Here is a 22,119-nt window from a genome sequence, read left to right as displayed (position 1 = left end):
TGGAGGGGACGTGGGAAGAGAAACAGCCCATAGTGTAGGGCCTGCCACAGAGAGAGGCTGGAAGGGGGAGAGGGCCACCCGCACCCCTATCCTGCCTGCAGCCAGACACCAGCTGCCTGGAGCAGGAAGAAAGCCCTTCTGTCCGTGTGCATGATTTCCATCACTGCCTTGGGCTCACATCCGTGAGGTGCAGTTGCATAACCCAAGGAGCTGTTCTTAAAGTTCAAAGTCGAGATGGATCTGGCACGGCAGGAAACTCAGGATAAATTTAGTCAGGATCACAGCTCTCCAGCAGAGGCACGACTCCGACTGGCGGGTGCTATGCATCCTGACACACAGATTCCTGGGCTGGAGATTCACACCCAAATATCTGACCGCAGCCAAAAACAAGTTAGGCAGCGTCTGGGCCATTTCCACCGCTCCGGGGAGGGAGGGCCAGGGCTGTCACCACACACTGCCTTTGGGTTTTCTCTGCCTCTAATGATTCCGGGGCTGGGCAGCTCCCTGGATGGGGCAGCAGGCTGGGCCAGGGTCAGCCCTTGGCAGCCTCAACTTTCTCAGCTGGTGGTGTTGGAGACTCTGCCATGACACCCGTGTGGAGTCTGACCTCTGGGCTGGGCTGGAGACCCCGTGGGCCCCCCCTCCTGCAAAGCCTCCCTGCCTCTGGGGTCCGGAGAGCACCCCTACTGCTCCAGGGGACCCAGGCCTGGCAGGTCTGCCCAGCGTCCTCACAAGGCTCTTCTGTGGAGCCAGGAGGGAGCACAGCCTGGAGGAGTGGCCCAGCCCCCTCCTGCGCATCCTCACTCCCTGGGAGCCTGGGGTGGGGTGGGGTGGGGTGGGATGGGGTGGGGTGGGGTGGGGTGATGTGATGGGTCAGCATGGCTTTGCCCCCCCATCTCCCATCCCCACAAAGCTCTTTCCACAAGTAGAGACATTTGCCCCCTCACGCTGCTCTTCTCTCAGAGTCACCCCCAACACCACTCTACTTGGTCCGGTGAGGTTGGGCATGATTAATAAAAACCTACTAGTCCTCTAGCACTTGACCTAAGAAAAATGATGCGACAGTTAAAAATCACACAACTGCCTAACTAGGTGGCCCTAAACCACAAGACATCCAAAATATTGGCATCCGGTTCTAGTTAAGTTTAAATGGAGAGAGATGTTTCATTAAATTCTAAACTAAGTTATTTCCTAAGCCTTTTTAAAAGTAAGCATTTGCTACCTAAACTTTAAGATGCTTAATATATGCATCTCTTCAAGACAGCTGACATGCTAAAATACAAATCAGATAAAATTGGGTTGCAACTATTGATTTTTAAAATTATTCATATTATAATTCCTCTCCCCAGGATCTGTAATTCATTGTGGCAATTAAACATATAGATTTTATTTATATGAACACTGAGGCAACATAACATTTACATAAATTAGTGAATAATACCATGTTAAAATGTCTTATATATATGAAGCAGTATCTTTATTCAAAAAAAAAAATCTATAAATCACAGAAAAGATTTTACTTGGACTTGTATTTAAATAATGGGGGAAAAAGAACTTTCCACTAACGAGTATTGCATATGTGTACAAAATTGTTAGGTCACTTTTTATTACAGGAAGCACCTATTATCTTCCAGAACATCTGTGTGCCCCCTCCCCACCCCTCTCTGGCCTGTGTTTCTCTGTAGCCTGTGGGATTACACGACTCACCAACCACCTGCCAACTTTCCAATGGCCCCTTCACACTCCTTAGCTCCGTGGCCTTCTCTGAAGCATTTGTCACTGCTGGTAACACTCTCCTCCGGGGACTTGGGACCCTCGTTTCCTTTCTCTCTAGTCCTCCCCCTCCCACACAAGAACAGCGCATCACACCACGTTCCCCATAGCCCATCGCCGGTCTTTGCTTTCACTCTGAACTTCAGTGGTCACTCATGCCCACAGCTTCCAAGATTACCAAGACCCTCCTCCACCCAGACCTCCCTCCTTACTCCCCCATTTCCACCCCCGCTCTCTCCCAGGCTCCTATCTCCCAGTCAGCATGGCCAAACGCAGCTCATTATGTCCCCAGAAACTCTGAAATGGGTTCTTCTCGGAGTCCCCTTGCTAAGACACACTGAATCTGTCAACTCAATGGGTCTGCCATAGGCATGCACACTCATGGGTGCGCACGCACACACACACACACACACACACACACACACACACACACTAAAAACTGTCCAAAGCTGGGGTTGTCGTGCAGTACCTGTCATGACTCAGCTCTACCACTGAAGCCAGAACACAGCCCTAGAGTCTAGACATTAAGTAAACAAATGAATGTGGACGCGTTCTAATACAACTTCACAGAACTTATAAAACCAGGCAGTGGGCTAGATTTGACCAAGGGGCCATCAATTACTGAGCCATGCCCGAAAATACACCAATGGATCACAGCGGTTACCTATGCCTGTTGGAATTCTAGGTGGTTCTGATACTCCTTATATTGTTCTATATTTTCTAAGTGTGCTAATATGAACATGAACATTGTATTTACGATCAGAAAAAGGACTTAAGCTAATGGCAGTCATTAGTGGCTGGTGCCTTGATCAGCTCTATTGATGGAGGTTTACTCCCCAGTGGAGAGAAAGATCCTTGTGGACCAAACACTGTTTACAAGGAGCCTGGAACTGAATGGGCGTCACTGGGCTTCTTTGAGGCTCCAACAGAGATTTTTATTCCCTTTACTTCTTGTCCTTAATCTGTGCAGGCACGTGGGTGCAGGCTCACATACTCACACACACACACACACACACACACACACACACACACAGATCTTGGGGGAAGTGGATGGACTTCTCTTTTCCAGTACATTTCCCAAATGACCTTCTCATCTCATGGCAGTGTGGAAGTCAAAGAAAATACTTTTATTTCTTACACTACACACTCAATAGAGATGAAAAAATGAGGCAAACTGGAATGCTTTCTCCTCACCACATCTGTTCCAGTCCCCACCGCACTGAATAAAGCACTGGCTTATTTAATGTCCCCGAGACCCCAGGAAAAGGGCCCTGGTGTCAGCAGCTGTGGGTGACACGAGGCAGGAGATGTGTAGGCACCCTCCCTCCCCGCTACCCCCCCTGAGACCCCCATTAGCCGGGCAGCGTGGGGATCCAGCTCAGCGGCCCAGGCCCCTGCACCCTGCTCCCTGTGCCCATCAAAATGCCCTGTTCCTTCAGCACAGCACCACCGTGGGGAGGGGAGCTGCCCGCCCAAGCTGGCACTGGGTCAGCTTGAAGAAGGGCGAGTGAATGGCCCAGGTGAACAAGGCCATCCACTGAGGCTGTGCTAGTGTTTCAGGGTCACCTAACAAAACCCCACAAATGTACCAAGTGCCCAGTGGGGGCCTGGCACCCAGTGAGCCTGCATATAGACTGGCCCGGCCCTAACAGCGGTCAAGAGGAGGTCTAGCCTGTGCGGTGGAGTCTGTGTGCTCCAACGGGGCCAAGAACAAGGCTGAGCTAAACTCCAAGGGGAGCTAAACTCTCCTAAATTCTCCCTAGCCACACCTCTAATCCCCCGAAACCGTCACAGTGAAGAGCCCGAATGTCTTCATTTATGTCAGAAGGGAAAGGTTAAGTCGGGATGAAAAGGTTAAGTTGGAAGGATTAAAAGTGTTCCTGTCATTTTCTAGGTCGGATTGGCTTTCACTCGGTACCTTGCCAAACAGACATTTCACTGAGAATTGTTTCAGGGGAAAATGTAATTATAAGAAGATAATGTCAACAGCCCCACGGCAAGCCCCTAGGGGACTGTGTGACGGGTTCTCCGTGGAGGCTAACCAGGAGTTTTCTTGTGTGTGTGCCCATAAGTAAATGCACGCACGCTGGCATGCAGCTCCCAGTAGCAGAGGCCTGTCCAGCGAGCCAGTGCCAAGGCGGCGGGCAGGGAGGCCCCGGGAGGGGAGAGGTTAGAGAAGGAAGGGAAGGGGGGGAAGCCTGTGCCCCGAAGGCCGAGGTCAGAGGAGAAGCTTGCTGTGGTGGCGCCTGCAGAGGAGCTGGCCATTTACAAAGTGCTTTTGCTCCCCCAGTTCTGGATAAGGCGCTGAGAAAGGTGGTCGTGGCCTTACGGGAGCTCACATGGCCACTGAGGGAGGCCGATGGGACAGGACGCGGTCCTCAACCCACAAGCAGCTCCTGTTTCGGCTCCCAGTCTGAGTCCTTCTGTGGAAGAAGGGCGCCCTGGGGGCAGTCCTGCAGGTCCCTCCCAGCACGTGAGGATCCTGATGACAGTCTGCCTGCAGGTTCTGCAGGGAGGGTGGAGGTCTGATTTCACCCATTTGGGTACCCCCCCCCCCGCCATGGAGCTGATGGGCACCCTCTGGGGCAGCAGGAGTGGCCCAGTCCCCCACCATGCAGCCTCGTCATCACTGTTGGGATTTTACAGATATTTCTTTTTTTTCCCCATAGGAAAAAAATGCAGCCTTATTTCTCTGTTATTTTTTAAACCTGAGCACAAGGTTTTTCAAATACTAACTTAATTCGCAGCCTACCTCAGGGGTCCCCCTCTCCCGGGAAGGGACCCTTCTGCTCCTTGGTGATGTGCAGGCCTGCAACCCCTGCAGGAAAGGGGGACCCACCAGTCAGGAAGGTTCCCAGGATAAGAAAATCTGCTCGTGAGGCGAGAGCGCCCCCTGTCTTCTCTCGGTTGGACTCCGAGGAGCAGCCAGGACCTCCTGAAGGGGGAGTTAAGGGCAGATTTCCTGAACAGTCAGCAGCAGGAAAGGATGGAGGCCTATGTACCTGCCAGGGAGACAGACTGGGCAGCAGACACACCCATCCAGGAACTTGAGGTGAAATGAAATGAAACAAAGCAGAACAACAAAATAAATTCTTGGCAATTATCTGGCTTCCTCCTGACTCCAACTTTTCTTCCTCCTATGCTGATTGATTGGCAGGCACTCTGTCAAAACAAACAAACAAACAAACAAACAAAAGCCCCTCTAGGGTGGGGACACTTAAATAGGCTATGCTTCAGCTGAAAGGACAAACACTTTTTTAAAAAAAATGTTAGAACACATCTAGATTCCAATTTCTCCAAAAAATAAATCTGGAGTCTTGACTCTATTTCCTGCTGCTTTTCTACACATTTTTTTTTTTAATTCACTGAAGCTTTGCAGTTTATTTGCTCCAGACTTTATCTGGCATGTGATACCAGAGCAGGGGAAGCAGGATTCCTCCCTTAAACCTTTGTCCAGCAAGGTCTGGGTGTCCAGCATGGTGCTGAGCCTGTGAGGGACCCACACACGCACACACACACACACACGCCTCAGAAAGCTCACAGAAGAAATACTTTCTCACCATATTATTAAAAAAAAATAATTTGGCCATTGAAGATTCTGGGCACAACACTAGATAAGAGAAAAACAACCATCTAGACCCCCTCCATGTGGCTCTGAGGGGAGGAGGGACCCCATGGACAAAGACAAAGGAGCTAGCCCCACAAAAGATGGACAGAAAAAACGGGTCTCCCCCCCCCCCCCCCCGCATACCTGCCAACACTCACCCTGTGCCCTGCGAGGGATGGGTCACACAGGCGGAGACCTCCTACACTTAGGCAGGACCCCCTTGCCTGCACCAGACCTACCCCCGGGCTTCTCAAACTTCACGATGAACTGGAAACTCAGGGCATGAGGAGAGGGAGACCAGCCCCAAACATGTCCCAGCTGCTCTTTGTGCTGCACCCGGGACAGAGTGCAGCAACATTTAGACCTGACCACGCAGTGTCACCTCCAGCCAGGAAGATGCTCCCATCAAAGGGCACGTGGACCCCACCCTTCAGGGCCTCTGGAGAAGCAGCAGAGGGGGCTGCCCTGCTGGGAGACCTGGAGGAAGGCTGGCTCTGCCGGTCTCTAACGTCTCTCCAAGGCAACTCTCCCTGTCCCTCATCAACGTTTAGTTGTTTCATAAAATAGAAGAGAACCGACGAGGCACTATATGTAAGAGTGGCACGGTTACATGCACATGGCAGCAAAGGAAAATATCCCTTTTGCTGAGGCGGCACAGAAATGGGGAAAATGGTGCTTTCTGGCAGTGGCTCTCAGCAGGAGAATCATCAAGGCGTCAAGTTCCCTGGATGCAGCTCTGTCTGCACCAATGAATTCACATCTTCGGAGGAGGGGCCAGGGCAGCCAGACCTCCTGGGAGACACGCCCACAGGTCTTAGAATCACTTTGTCAAGAACAATGGCGCAGTGTGGGTTCCCACTAGCCGCCCACAGGAAGGAATCAGCACAGATAGTGTGGTGGTTAGAGGCTGTCCTGGGGCCTGAGGTCCACGGGTCATTAGTTCCAAGGGCGCAGGAGGAATGCTCCCCGAGAGGGAGGGCCTGGAGAGGGCTGAGCCTGTGGAAGCTGCTGCCCAGAGTGTGGGGCCAGGTGGGCTCCGGAACCCCAGCTGTGGCCGCTCGGGGATGTGGGTGCAGAGGCACAGAGACCTGTAACCCACAGCACAGCTGGGGTCTGTCCAATCCAGTAACAACGTAGGCTGTATCTCCAGGGTTTTCATTTCACTTTTCGAGTTAATTCATTTTATTGTATTTTACACGAGTATTGGTACATGCATGACTAATAGTATGTTACAAAATAAATAAGTCCTGCTGCCTCTCAATTGAGCATTTGGGAGGCAAGCATTCAGAGGGCAGGGGAAACCATGACCTTCTCCATGGGAGGGACACGAGGCCCACCCACAGGTAGCCACTGCCATCTCCATAACGCGGCCACAGCTGTCCGGGGGTTGAAGGCACAGCCTGGGTCTGTGACGAAGGCCCTCCCCTGCGCCCCACAGGCCAGTGCTACCCTGAGGTGAGGACTGAAGGCTGGCTGGATGGCAGTGCGGTGTCCTGGAGCGGCAAGGATGGGGTGCTGGGACAAGCCCAGGGCTACACAGATGAGGAGGGGCGCACAGGCCTCATTCACGAGGGGGAGTTCGAAGATTTCGGGCTGCCAGGAGGCAGCAGCACAGAGGAGCTTCCTTGCTGACAGGGGAGCCAAGGCCAATGGACAAGAGGAAATGAGAACAGGAGAGATGAGGGAGTTTGGACAAAGTGGGAGACGAAAGCAGTCACTGTAAAAGGGGCACAGAGGAAATGTGTCCTGTCTCTGCTCTGACCCTCACTGAATTACCTAGGCCCAGTTTCTTCACCTCCCTGTGCCTCAGTTTACTCACCTGGAGATGGGAACCCTATCTGTGCCATGGGACTGGGCAGCCATTAAGCCCTTACCAATGTCAGCCTCTTCTCAGTGGTGCCACCTACAGGGTCTTGGCTCAAGTCCCCAGTATTCCTTCCCCTGCCTTACCCTGCAAACGGGCTGCAGGGTGAGGGGAGTAGCAGGGGCCAGAACCCAGGATTGGGGTCTTGCCAGGACCATCAATTGAGAGACAGCATGTGAGAGTGTTTACCACGAGGGGCTGCAGGTTTGTGAAGTATGGGCCATGTAGCTGGATGAGGAGGAGCCGGGGGACAGGGAGGACAGAACAGGAAGCCCAACAGCCTTATGTGGGTGAGGAATGAGGTAAAGCGACCAGATGCTGAGGTTAGGGCATTGGAAACAATCACAGCACACTTTTCCAGGTCCTGTCTTGATGAGGGCCAGCATCTTATAAACACTGACCATGAAACCCCAGTCCAACAGGAACTCGCCCATTTCCTGAGCCCGGTGGGGCTATCATCCATGCACACACATTAGCACAGGTCACTGCCTCCAGCCACCGCACTTTCTCAGGCACACTGACATTTCCTGCGACCTTGCGGAACGCAGTGCTGTGAGGAGGGGCCTCAGGGGTCTCCAGCAGCACCTGCTCGGAGCACCCCCGGAAACCTTCTCTGGAAGGACCGACTGAAAGTGCGGTGTGCCCGAGACACCTGCCTTCACCACACGGTCAATCGCTCTGGACACACAAAGGAGCCGTGTAGCCTGAGACAAGTAGTTGTCACTCACTGGTTTGTAAGGATTTTGATAAACTTCCTTTTAAAGTCTACGCATAAGTTACATTTCAAGATACATTATGTTATTTGACAGCTTAAAATGTGTCATATGTTTAAGTAATATAAATGAAGAAACACATTTCATTGGGGAGTCTAAGTACATAGTATCCCAGTATCGGCGTCAGAAATCACAGACATAGTATCACTTGAATGGTTTGACTGAGCCTGCATCAGCAAGCATGACAGCAGATTCTTCCAATTCCGATTTTTTTCATCCATAATTTGGAACCTCAACTAAGTTCTGAATTTGCTGAACCAATGGATGAAATCATTTTCTATTGCCTAAATTTAGAAAATCTCAGAATGTGAAACTGTAGAAAGCACCTTTCCCCTTGAAAGTTCACACTCAAACAAACACTACATGGTTTCCAAAGTTTATTAAAAATCAAAGAATAGAAAAACTTTACATAAAAATATGTCCATTTAGCTTCATATTGTTGTCTGCACACAAAAAAAAATTGAAACATGATATCCTTTGTGACCACAGTGGTAACCAGGCCAATTCATTTGTTCACCATGATGGGGTGGAGCATGGCACCTGTGTGTGTGAATCGAGCTTTAAAATGGGCACCCACGGGACACTGGCCGCCGTCCCCGCAGTGGTGTCCTTAGTGTATAGGGTTACAGTCAATATTGCTAATATGTAGAGATTAGTACAGACCTACATATCAGTTTTATAAATATCTCTTTATCAATAGGTTTACAATTTAAATATCTTTAAATATTCTGATATCTTTCGATCATTAAGAACTGTAGACAAAATGTGCTACTCTATTCTGGAATGCCTCCTAGGGAAGCTGCAGTCACAGCTGGCAGCTCTCAATGATAATATGGGCCAGTCCTGCTTAAAACCAAACAGACGTAGACATTTTAAAGCTTGTCCTTGCTGGGTGTCCATCACATTCAGATATCACTCTACATATCAATCAGGTGTCATGGTAATAAGTTTCTTGTCTCAACATACTCCACTAGTGGACTCCAAAGGCCAACTTCCCTTTAGTGTTCAGTGGGTGGACTCCAAAGGCCAACCTCCCTTTAGTGTTCAGCAGGGCCAATACCCCATGTTAGAAATGGGAAGTCAGACCTATGAGATGCAAACTCCCAGGACAACTGTGGTGCTCCAAAAACTCAGGGTTAGGCAGGATGAATATATTCTTGTTCAAAAAAAGGTAACAAAGACAGTGGTTGTCATGGCAGAATACACTTGCATAGTATACCTGTATGCTTCTCAAGTCGGGCGCCAGCCCTCCCAGCCCCACACTGGGCTGTGCTCTCCTGCAATGCATTAGGAATACTCCCCACAGCGCGCTGAGCAGCTGAAGCACTTTTCCTATATTTGCTGAGCAGCTGAAGTACTTTTCCTATATTTGCTCTTAACAGAACGAATGCATACTGCTACACAGATTCCTCAATGGAATCAACATAATTCCTTTCTCCACATTCCTAAACTGGGCACCATTGTCCGTCATGATCCTCACCAGCCCCATCATTACAGGCTGTTATTACTAAAGCTGACTGAAGCATGTAGTTCACATTTTTTTTTTTTTTTGGATTTTATAATGTGACAACCTCTTCTCCCCTTAGAAAGTTATACTTCTGGCACTTTAAATGCTGGATTTGTTGTCTAGTTTAAAAGAACCAAAAACCAAAACGTTAAAACTCCATGGTCAGAGAGAGACAATAGGCAGGCTGGACGGCAGAACCGGCAGGCAGCTGGTCAGAAGACTCGGGGGCCAAACCCCTTCAGAAAACTAGGGGGCAACTCGGCTCCTTCACCACAAACTGAGAGGCTTCCCCTCTGACCCAAAGAATAAACATAAAAATAAACCCAAGCCCCTCACTCATGGTGTTTGCAACGGTGCTCACCAGACAACCAGCCGACTCTATGAACCCAACTTAGAAAAACAACTTGGGAAAGGACCTAAGCTTGTTTAAAAAAATTCCCTCTTCCCTTAAATATAACTTATGTGAAAATAGGAAATTAAATAAAAAATATCTGAGTTATTGCACAAATGATAAGTTTTCAATATTTACATAGAAAAACAGTTCTGAAACTTGAAACAAAACGTGAGGGCAGTAAAACAATGTGACCTCCATCCATCTGCCGAGAAAGAGCCGATACAGGGTTGATCTCTGTGGCTCTGACAAACGTAAAATGAAAACACCCAACCTCGAAGTAACAGACACGGCTGAGAAACAAACGCCCAAGCCGACTTCACCCCCTGCAGCTCCAGGTCCAGACCTGCTTCTGGAAGGATCCTGGGAAGGCAGAAAACAGCGTCCACGTGGAATAAGGCTTCACAGATGAGCACAAGGAGCTGTTCTTTAAGATGGACGTGACCACCACACAAGGAACATGCAGAGTGATCAGCGGCGGGCGTTTGAGGGGCCCGGCTGATGTGCTGGATGCTGGTCTCAGTTCCTGCCAGGCGCCGAGGCCACCCGGGTCAGTTTCGGAAGGGTGGTGGCCAGGAGGCGCCACCAGGAGCTATTATCTGCTGAGACTGACAGGCAGGCTGTCCCTCGTGTGCGTGTGTTTTTTCCTCCTCCAGCTGGTACGGTTATACTGGTGGTGTCCTCGGTTGCCCACAGGGGGGCGCACACCTCCACTGCCCACAGAGCTGTAGCTGCCGCCTTGGCTGTGGTTGTGAGAGCCTTTCATGGCCAGCTTCATGCCACTGTGCTGCTGAAGAGATAAAGAGAAACAAAGAGAAGCAGCACAATGAAGGGTGGCTTGGGAACAAGAGACACTACTGCCATGGGAGACTCGCCCATCCCAGCTCCTGCGAGCTCAGCCTCGCGGCAGTGAGCCTAAGCAACAAAGGGTCTGGCTGGAGTGATGGGGGACAGTGATAAATGTAGCAAATACAGCCCATGAGGGCCCAAGGGAACATCGGCCTCAGACACTATACCCTGTTTCTACTGGAAGATGCCGGTCACAGCTCTTTCAAACACCTGGGCACTTCACGATGGACTGTTTTCTTATTACTCAACAGTTTCTAATATGTGGGATTTGGACTTAGATGAGCCACAGGGAAATGGAGAAGGGCATTGGCAGGGACCCCAGGGCCTAGAAAGCAAATGAACTTTGGGCCCTGCCAGCCCACCTCGCCCTCTTGCATGGTGCCAGGCAAAGCACTGGGGAGGGAGTGATGATGTGGGAATGAAAAGCACTGCAGGGAGCCGCATCAATATTTGTTAGAGATTCTATTTGCTTCTTGAAAACCAAAGTTTTTAACACATAAATTAATAGATACATGGGAAAACAAAATATTCTTCACTTCAAATCTTATTTCAAACTTCAATTTTATGCTAAAACTTTCACTTAGACAAATTAAGAGAAATATATTTGGAAAGGAATTAAGCTATATTAAATTTTAAAATAATTTAACCCTTTAAAGTTTTATTTGTTACAAGGGAAAGCAAACATGAAGCTGAATGATCAGAAAACAAATTCCCTTTTAATGTCTCTAGAGCCCTGGCCAGTTTGGCTCAGTGGATCGAGCGTCCGCCTGCAGACTGAAGGGTCCTGGATTTGATCCCAGTCAAGGGCATATGTCTGGGTTAAGGGCTCAATCCCCAGGCGATCTCTCTTTCCCTCTCCTTTCCTCTCTGAAATCAATAAAAATACATTTTAAACACACACACACACACACACACACATTTTAAAGTCTCTGGAATCCTCTCTTTGGCAGAGGCAGCAATTAAGTGCCACCTATCATGAACCTGCTGTGGTAGGTGCCAGGGGCCTGGACCGGACAGGAGACCTACCTTATGATACAGATGAGGGCTGGAGAGCGGGTTAGGAGACGCGGACGGAATGGCCGGGGAAGACATGTGGTGTACGGCCTTCAGTGCTGAAGTTCCTTCAACACCAACTTGTCTGCAAGGAATGGGGGTCACGCCCAGGGTCGGCGGAGGTATAGTAAACCTGGTCTAGGGAAAGAACAATCCAGAGACACCCATAAGGCGCAGAGCCAGTACAGGTCAACCATTCCAGGTCCGGGGCCTGGTTTGTGTTTGACTAGAACCTCACAAGATTTTGTTCTAAATCAGAAACATTTATGTTCTGAAACAGCAATCACAATATGAAGTAGATCTAGCAACCCAAGTCAGAACGTTTCAATATTTATTAAGACCAAATAACAATTCAAAAACCACAGCCATCAGAGTAACTGTCCCTTGAATCTCTGGAAACAGCCCATAGCAGCGACAGCCTGCAGCCGGCGCCGAGGCAGGCAGTCCCTGCCCCTCCTCCGTAGTTGAGGACTGCTCGTATTTCTGCATCACCGTTCCGTCACAGCACAGAGTGCTGGCGTGAAGCCCTCTCCTCAGACTTTCCAAAACTGCACTACTCACATCTTACAGTCCTTTGCCCCACAGACCTCTGAAGAGTGATGGCGACTTTCCTTGCATGTATCTATGTCACTTTACACTCAATTATAACCACGTTGGAGAAACTGGCTTTACTCTTTAAAGTAAATTAATGTGATGGGTTTTATACATATACATATTCAACTGATATATAATTGGGAAGTTGAAACAAAATTTAGTATTTTGGATATTGTCTTTCAGACTTGTAATTTTGTCTAAATTTAAAAAAGAGAGAACATATTCTAATAGCCAAAGTCCTATAAATACTGCCTGTGTGAAAACAATGTGAAAAAGCCAAAGTGTCTATTACACTTGGTAAGAGTGTAAACTCTGTGATTCTCAGAGGAAACAGGGACAAGTGTCCATTTCTGCCTGAGGAAAGCATCAGTCCCTTTCCCTGACACAACCCCAGAACAGTGGTCTCACGCTGGGTATCAATGCAAAGAATGACAGTAGTTATATTCTATGGGACCCACAAATGAGGATAATTCCTACGAGACAGAAATGAACCTTCCAAAGACCTTTAAAGTTCTTTTCCTAAATCAAAGTGTCAGCCACTCCTACACAGTTCCCAAGGACCCATCACAGGATGGGCACCAGTGGCCACATACCTGAGTGTTAGTTGTCATGACCAATGTTCTGGAAGTAGTGGACTGAGGCTTGCCACTTGGCATGGGCAAGGCGGTGGGCAAGCTGGCCAGCAGGGGAGTGGGTGCTTGCAGACTGAACTGGTAAACGCTGGGTGTTGTGCAGGGCGGGGTGTCGGAATCCTGTGAGCAGAAAGAACAGGGAGGGCTGTACAGAGGCGACTACTTAAGGTCCCGAAAGAAATGCCTGCAGCATACTTGCTACGCAAGGCTGCTAGAATCCGCCCATTACTCCTGCTCAACAGGCAGCCCAAAGCTGTTCACATTTGCTTCATTTCAAAACTGAAGGAAAATGTAAAGGAAATACAGAAAGAATGCCTAGACTTGTTTTATTTCCAAGTAAGTTGTTAAAAAACTATTCAAGGAAGTCCACTGTAATTCTACCATCAGTGGCATTACTGTTCACAAGGGGCCACTGAGACTGAGGCTCACAGCAGAGTGGGACCACTCACTGCAGACCTAGGGTGGTCTCACATACACATAGGGAGTGATAAAAACTCCCTGCTATGGACGCTTTCCACAGACACAGACCTCCCAGCTGACACACTCACAATGTCACTTCCAGAAAGTGAAGACACGGAAGACGCAGAGGAGCCCGAGGAGAGAAGCTGGGGGCAGGGCAGAGACAAGGTCAGGTGCTGGCTGTAGGGTGGCTCCGGGTCTCGGCACTGGGACTGCTCCCCATCACATGCGTTTATTCGCTCTTTTATCTTAATTCTATTGTCTGTGGAAGGAAAACACAGCCTAGGTGAGTCATTTTCTAGGAGTGCAGACATGTGGGCCTGATGGGACAGCCACCAGCCACAGATGTGACTGAGCCTTAAAATGATGCTAATGAGGCTGACAAATTGAATTTCTAATTTTATTTAATTTTTTTAAATTATATTCTAGTTATTAGAAAAAATTTAAATATATTTGAAATAACTTGCTATGTAAAGAGTTTTCAACTACACATTTTATGAAATCTAAATACAGATAAGTATTTCTGGTGGAAATTTAACATGCTAATTGGGATGTGCTATAAGTATAAATACACACTGGATTTCAGATCTTGAATGAAAGAAGGTTCCAAAATATCTCAATAATTTTTATATTGATTACATTTTGAAATGTTAATATTTAAACACTAAATTGAATAAATCATATTATCAAAATTAATTTCACCTGTTTTACATTTTTAAGGCAGTTACTAGAAACTTTAAAATTCCATGTGGCACACATTATATTTCTTCTGCATAGTGCTGGCCTGTCTTATAGTTTTAAATTAAACTCTTAAAAGAAAAACTAGGTATTTTTCTTAGTGTGAACAACGTCCAAGGAAGCAACAAAGAGATACTCCTGCATGAGTGGTCAGAAGGCGAAAGGTGACTGACTGAATTTCTCACCAAGGTCGGGAGCTGGGTGGACCTTGCTGCCCCACTTCTCCTTGATCCACCGCCGGTAGTCAATCACTTCCTGAGTTACCTTGACGATTCTTCCTAAAGTACTACAAAAGGACAAGGAGGGACATTAACATAGCACAACAGGACTGTGAAGCCATGAACCCTTTTCACTGGCTACTTATACTTTGCTACGTGAAATACAGGAAAAAAGCTAAAATAAGTTTTAAAAATACATGACTTCTGATGTTTGAGTCCAAACGTACTTTGAGATCAGAGTAGAGTAAAAGTGGATTCACTTATGTAGAAGTTCTTGAACCTAACTGATCTGCAAAAGACTATTTAAATCCAATGCCTAAGTAGGGAAGTCCACCCTCCCCACCCGCCATGATCACGAAGGTGTGAAATTCCCACTTCCCCTGCACGGTGAGAATGGGGAGATAGTACACCCACCACAGGACCCCAAAGTGCTGCCTGAAAACACTGAGTGGACTGAGGCCACAAAACCCATGACAGGTCTACCACCACCAGCGCGGGGCCTCCAAACCTATGTATTCCATAACCCGCCCAAGGAACAGAGTCAATGGCACTTTCAACTACCACTTGTGACAATCACACCATTCTTCCTTCTATCCCCTGCTCTCACTTCCCTTTCTCTGTCCTCCACCACAACAGCATAATCTGCAGATATAAATATTTCTCACTAGAAATAAGTGTGTAAGTGTTCCAGAATGGAGAATGATGAATAGTTGTGCCTAAGAGAGAAGGGGTGGGGCATGGGGACTGGTATACACATTCCTGTAAAGCTGACTACCCAACATTTTGAAGACTGCCTCAAGAAAAAGCATCATGTTCCAAAGTTTTAAAAGCCAAAATTCACCTCCCCAAAACAAAATATTCTAGGGGGTAAAAAATGCTAACTCCTCAAATAAGAAATTTTCAACTCTTATCCTTGGATGAATCAAGTAGAGCCATCCTGAGTTCCTAAAAGGTCTTCCTTTACTGATATTTTCAACTTTTACTAAAATTTGATGGCACATACATTAGAAAACTTCATGGAAACAAACGACAGAGGCTAAGGGTACGAGGACCATGCCCTCAGCTGTGAACCCAACAAAGGTGTCGAATGACTTCTGTTACCTTTCCGAATCTCTGTTTGGATAGGACCTCGCAAGCGGTGACACAGCATGACTGAGTACAATGTATGCGTAATCAAAAACCTGTTTCACCTGCATGGCCCCATAGGAGCTCCGGCCAACATCATTTCCTGAAACAGAAAGGCAGATGTAAAACTCTACCAAACATTTGAGCCATTATCGATGTTTTTTATTTTCTCATATAAAGTTATTCTGAATCAGGCCCTTACCACTCAAACATATCCAGACCCCAAGAGCTAAGCCAGATCAGGCACCTGCAAACACACCTTAATCACCACATGGCATCCCACGTTGTTCTCGAGCTGAGGGGCCTGATCTGCATCATCAGATCAGAGTCTACCTCCATGAACAGAGGAGATGTCACTCACAGAGACAGAGTGAGTTTATGAAAAAGTCAAGTAACTCCCCAGGAGGCAAAAAACACAAGTGAGCCAAAGTAGCAACCTGAATCAGGCTGCCATCCCACTGACTGAGAGCACACTGACTGCAGCAGGCAGTTAACCTCAGGCCCGCAGAGCAAATCCTCTTGGATAGAATGTTCCAGGTCTGAACTCTGGGCGTTGGGCAGTAAATCAAATAAAGCTGCCACTGAAGTCACCAAGCAAGTCATAGTCAAGGAGCTTAGCCTTAACTTTAATTTACATGAAATTTCTTCACAAGTCAGGTAAGAATTTTTTTTAGAAGCAGTATTCTGAGTATTGGAATATTATCTTTTTCACATTTAATTATATAATACTAGAGGCCCAGTGCATGAATTTCATGGAGTTCCCTCAGCCCAGCCTGCGCCCTCTCGCAGTCCGGAAGCCTCGGGGGATGTCTGACTGCCGAGGAGGCAGGAGAGGCTCCCACCACCGCCACTGCCCTCGCAGCTGTCAACCCAGCTTGTAGCTGAGCAGAGCTCCCCCTGTGGGAGCACAATGACCACCAGGAGGAAACTCCTGCATTGAGCGTCTGCCCCCTGGTGGTCAGTGCATGTCACAGCAACCCATCGTTCCAGGTCGTCCCGCCCTTAAGGTCAATTTGCATATTACCCTTTTATTAGATAGGAGGAATATTATATAGGATAACCTAGTGATAAAGTGGAGTTTTTGTTTTTCAAGTACATTTTAGCAAACACTGAAGACAATGTTTAACTTATTCTGTGTTTAACTTATAAACATGGACAGATGATGAAAACCTGCCACACCATGCTGCCGGAAAAATCACTACTGAAAAGACATGGCATAAATCACGGCATTTACGAACAACAGAAGAGTCAGTATGTTTTCTTTAAAAAAATTTTTAAGAAGTAAATTTCATACCCCAAAAGCCATAAAACAAAAATCATTAAATATGAGGATATTAAAAATATATATAGAAGCTAAACAATAAAAAATACCAAATCCAAAGAACGTATATGCATAACCCATGGACACAAACAGTAATGGGGTGAAGGCCTGGGGGGAGGGCAGGTGTGGGGTGGAGGGGGTCAATGGGGAAAAAAGGGGGACATATGTAACATTTTCAACAATAAAGATAAATCCAGGTGCAAATGACAAACTGGGAGATAAAAGTACAGCATGTACAACAAAGAAAGGCTTCCCTAACTTACACGGTCTCACAAAATCGGTAAGGGAACAGTCCAGCAGACACATGACAAAGCACATGAACTCACACAAAAGACATACAAAGGGGCAGTGTACCTGGAGCTGACATCTCCACCACCTTTTCTGTCACCTGTCCGTCACTGACTTTATCACCAACAGTAAGAACAGTGTCTCACCTAATAGATGCTCAATAAACATTTGTGGAATTGATAAATAACAATGTGCTTAACCTCACTATCATTAAAGAAATGTAAGTTAAATGAAAATTTATATTGCATGATTTTATCAGATTGGCAAAAACTTAAAAGACTGTCACAAAGGTTGGGAATATGAGCACCCTTAAAAACAATAAGAGGAATAAAACTGGAAAACTGGAGACCTGCTTCAGGTTCTTCAAGGTGGCTGGCAATCTTTGTTACAGAACAGACCCTACACACATAAAAAAGGGGGTCTTGGATACACTGTTAAGTAAAAAACAAGTTGCAAATCTGCTTGTATTATATTATGCCATTTAATTGATAAGGCTGCAATATATGTAAAAAAAAAATAAAAAATGGAGAAATATACACCAAAAAGGGAGGGGAGAATGGCATACTTTGCTTTTTCTCTATCACATACTTCTGGGAATTAAATGGTTTATGATAAATATGTAATAATTTTATAATAAAATATTAAACTTTTTTTCTTAATTTTCACCTTCTACATCTTTCTGGTTAACTACAGAATGTAAATAAAATTGCAACTTTGCAATAAGTAATTAGAAGCGTTAAATAAGGAATTGTAAATTGTCACTATTAACTGTTAGGACAGTAGGAGTCCTAATGAACTGCCCTTGGCTCCCAGGGCCTGAGGATACACCACCACCACCACCACCACCACCACCACCACCACCACACCGGTGCACCAGGGAAGGAATGCTTCCACATCGCTTGGGACAAGTTGAGAGCAAAGTGCCATTACCAGGCAGCAAGGGGTCCTCAATGCACAGCATCGAAGGTCTATACCCGCTGGTCATGGCTTTCATGATCTCTTCTTTGGCAATATAGGCACCTCCTTCTTTTATTCTAATACCAGTTTTCAAGTAATTAAAATTTCTTCCATAGAGTTCAAAAAATTCTACAAGAAGCATTCCAAGGTTTTCATCAGCTCTCCGGGCATCAATTCTTGGATGCAACTGTAAAAGCAATGGATTCAAGTCATTTCTAAAGAAGACTGCATGTGATGAAATCTGCTATCTAGTGATCTCTTCTAGGACCGCCCTCAGCAGCACCCACTCACCCACAGGCATTGGGACACTCAGAACAGTTGCAAAAATCAGTAACAGAGCCTGGTCAATAAAGAGAATTAAAAAGAAATAAAACCTTCTACCTGAATGTTTTTATTATACTTCAATTCTTTGAAACTGGTAATCTATACAGCAACTTCCTACAAACACAGACATCTGACTAACCACAAGTTCCCAATCACTGATGAGTGGGCCATATTCTGCACAATTTAGCGTCATCTAAATCAGCAATTTTCAACTGGTGTGCCACAGAATTTTTAAAACATGCAATACCTAACTATTCAGTCAGGGGCACTGACCTCTTCTCCCTTAGAGCAGGGATGGGGAACCTTTTTTCTGCCAAGGGCCATTTGGATATTTATAACAGCATTTGCAGGCCATACAAAATTATCAACCTAAAATTAGTCTGCTATATTTGGTCAAACATTTAATTAACTCACCCCTAATACCTTGGCAGGGCCACATCAAATGATTTCTCAGGCCTTATATGGCCTACAGGCCTATGTTCCCCACCCCTGCCTTAGATTGTCAAATGAAAAAAAAAAATTACAACAGCTAAAAAATGTTCCCCTGGTACTGAACAAAATATTGAAGTTCTGTCAATATATAATTCAAAACAAAATATTGAAGTTCTGTTAATCTGGGGGAAAAAAGCCTCTTAATATTTTTTTACCATGTACGGTATCAAACTTCTCTGAGATAGTTTTCAGTATAAATCATAGTCAAGCACAAGAAAAATGTTTTTATTATATATCAAGGTATGAAAGTTTTCTAAATGTATAGGTATTTCCTTGAGTTTAGACTGATATACACTTAACTGACAACCAGATAAGCCCTCCCTCCTCTAACAGTTAAATCAGCTACAAAATAAGCTATAAAGAACAGTAGGAAAGAAGTATTCATCAAAATAGGGTTTTATTATGAAAATTAGAAGTCAATCTCTTCTAAACCAAAACAGAGTAGTGGAGGGAGGACAGCTGGTACCCACACAGCAACTGGTCAGAACACCCACCGAGGAAGAACCTAGTCCTACTGCGGAGAAAGCCCACTCACCTGTAGAAAGCTAATGGCCATTAAAATTAGGCTATATGAGCTAATTCCACCGGTAAAAACTTCATTCAGGTCCCTCTGCAGGAGGAACTGTTTCAATACTAAAATCAAGTAAGGCAGCAATGAATATTTCTGTAAATTCCAAAAGAGAAATATTTACTGGTTAGTTTATATACCTTGAAGAGTTCTTACATAACAAATTTTACAAATTTTAGTAGACAAGAAAGCTTCCTCAATCCTCCTGCCCCTGGGAAAGCTCTAGGTTAATCATCCTCAAAAGGCTCATTAAGATCCCATTGGGGAGCTCCTCCCCAGTTATAAGGTGGGGAACCTTGCACAAGGAAAAACTCGGGATGAATGAGTACATTCCTTCAAATACTTCCCAGGGCTTGCTGCCAGGCAGAGGACTGTGCAGGTGAAGGGCGGGATGTGACAGTGATCAAGGGAAGGTCCTGGAACCAATGCAAGAACCTCCAACACTCAGAGGCAACCAGAGAAAAGCAGAGGATGTTGGAGGGGGGAAGCTCATGAGGCAGGGGACAACAACAGGATGAGTGGTCAGACCTCCCAAGGGGAAAGCAGGGTGAAGGTAACAAGGAAATGCAGAGGCGGGAGAAGGGGTGGGAGACAGAGGAAACTTCTGTTGTTTTCATGTCTGCTGCGGTAGAAATGAGCCCCTAGAAAAGATTTGATGTAAAGGAAAAGTGAAACAGAAGGACTAAGGTCCCTAAAACTGTGGGAAGAGGCAGCACCCAGACTACAGGCAACTGAAACTACATAGCTGTTTTCCAGATTTACTTCAGTTGAGGATAAATAACTCAATTGTACAGGCTCTATTATTATGGACAATCAGTTTAAAGTTTTTAACATTTATAAGAGAAACAATACCCAACATATCATCTTAAGTCCCTGATTTTTACTGTGTTAACTTGCTAATGGCAGTACCTTCATATAATTCTTGATGAACTCTGCTGCCCGGACCCCAGTCTCCATGTTGAAGCTGATGTCAACTTTAACTTCAGTCTCCTGGTCTGTGAGTTTTATTATTGGTACCTGCAAAAGTTTAATTTGAAAAAGTGTGCTTCAATATGCAACATTCTCTACAGTCAGGCAACAAAATGTTCCCAAAGTTGTACAGAGAGGCTTTTAAAAAATTATTCACAAAATGGGCTTAGAGTTCATAAACCCAAGATTTTAAAGATAAGAAAAGGGACTTTGCCAGAGTTAACCTCTAGTACCTGAAACCCAAGAACCCCCCCTCCCCCACCCCAGCAATGCCTCTGCCCAGCTCTGCTGGCATGACTCAGCACCTTGCCAGTGATCGAGCATCAATCATGGCCACTATCTGCTTCTGCCAACGAGATGGGGCAAAGGGGAACAGGTGCAGAGGAAAGGAGAAATAGGGGTGGGAAGGCCCAGGCTCCACACACCTGCCTACCACAAGGAGAGGCCAGATAAGTCCCAGTTTCACCACAAGTGCCTGATTATTGAGAGGAATTCCTGTCCCCAAATTATGTTTGCTAGAATTTCTGAAAACATTCAAGAGAACTTCAAAGCCATTTTTAGAATTATAATTTGTACTGATGTTGTTTCTCCAAACAATTCTACTGTGGGTTTCAATCTTTAAAACAAACTTAAAAAAACAAACAAACAAAAAAAAAACCTCCCCCCCTAAAAATCAGAGAATAAAAGGCCATTTTGGAAATACTCATCAATAGAAATTATCACCAAAAGGCACTCCAAACTGGCCTCAAGACAGGCCAGTGTGGCTCTATTACTGAAGGTCAACCTATGAATCAGGAGGACATGGTTCGATTCCTGGTCAGGACACATTGCCTGGATTACGGGCTTGATCCCCAGTAGGAGGCGTGCAGGAGGCAGCCAATCAATGATTCTCTCTCATCATTGATGTTTCATCTATCTCTCCCTCTCCCTCCCTCTCTGAAATCAATAAAAAGATTTTTTTAAAAAAAAAAAACTAGCCTCATAAAAGATGCCCAAGCAACCATTCAAATCACCCCCACCCCAAAATTGTTTTTTTCCAGAAGAAAAGGCAATGTTTTGTTCATTCAGCCTCTAAGGACTAAAAAGGCTGAATTCCCTTCACCAAAACAAATGGGATCTAGTTAAAGGTTTAAAATGTCCAGAAGTCAATACAGACACAGGCTTTCAGTGAATAACTTGATCTAAAATGCTCACCTAGGGCCAACTGCCAAGGACACCTGGTGACAGTGGACCTCTGGCAGCAGAGGAAAAGGCATGGCTGTTTGAACCCACCCTGGGCTAATTACCTAACCTCTCTGTGCCTCAGTTTCCTCACCTGTCAAATGTGAAAAATAATAGCTTCTGCCAATGAGAATGCCTTGGAGGATTAACCATTTGCACTCAGATGTCGAGTGTGACTCGACACGGTTAGCATCGGTAGCAGCTCGTATGTCGAGCCACACTCGACACATAGTTTCACCACGGGGGGGAAGGGAGATTTTTGTCTATTTTTCCAGTATCTTTTCTTGTTTTCATTAGCATGAAAGGACAAGTAAAATGTAAATGCTGTCTCAACTGATGCAAAAAAAGAAAAAATGAAAAACCGATAACGGATGTGAAATTTATTAGGAAACTAGT

At 46.1% G+C, this 22,119-nt stretch overlaps 1 protein-coding gene across 2 annotated transcripts in view; it reads right to left on the bottom strand.

Moving 5' to 3' along the window:
* Nucleotides 1-8,380: 8,380 nt before the first annotated feature.
* Nucleotides 8,381-22,119, bottom strand: part of TENT4A (terminal nucleotidyltransferase 4A) — a 38,849-nt gene continuing 25,110 nt past the window's right edge. Inside the window, exons 5-13 of one of the 2 annotated variants that reach the window (XM_079796752.1) lie at nt 20,443-20,550; nt 19,501-19,629; nt 18,123-18,336; nt 15,560-15,686; nt 14,426-14,526; nt 13,592-13,764; nt 13,005-13,163; nt 11,791-11,955; nt 8,381-10,705 (exon numbers count right to left, since the gene is read on the bottom strand). In XM_079796752.1, coding sequence (XP_079652878.1) covers nt 10,511-10,705; nt 11,791-11,955; nt 13,005-13,163; nt 13,592-13,764; nt 14,426-14,526; nt 15,560-15,686; nt 18,123-18,336; nt 19,501-19,629; nt 20,443-20,550 — 1,371 coding nt within the window. In that variant the 3' untranslated portion in view covers nt 8,381-10,510. The remainder of the gene's footprint in view (nt 10,706-11,790; nt 11,956-13,004; nt 13,164-13,591; nt 13,765-14,425; nt 14,527-15,559; nt 15,687-18,122; nt 18,337-19,500; nt 19,630-20,442; nt 20,551-22,119) is intronic. The other variant, XM_079796751.1, reaches the window with a different exon arrangement.

The sequence above is a fragment of the Cnephaeus nilssonii genome (assembly GCF_951640355.1).
Source record: "Cnephaeus nilssonii genome assembly, chromosome: 2".
NCBI lineage: Eukaryota > Metazoa > Chordata > Mammalia > Chiroptera > Vespertilionidae > Cnephaeus > Cnephaeus nilssonii.
This window is presented reverse-complemented; position numbering and strand designations above follow the sequence as displayed.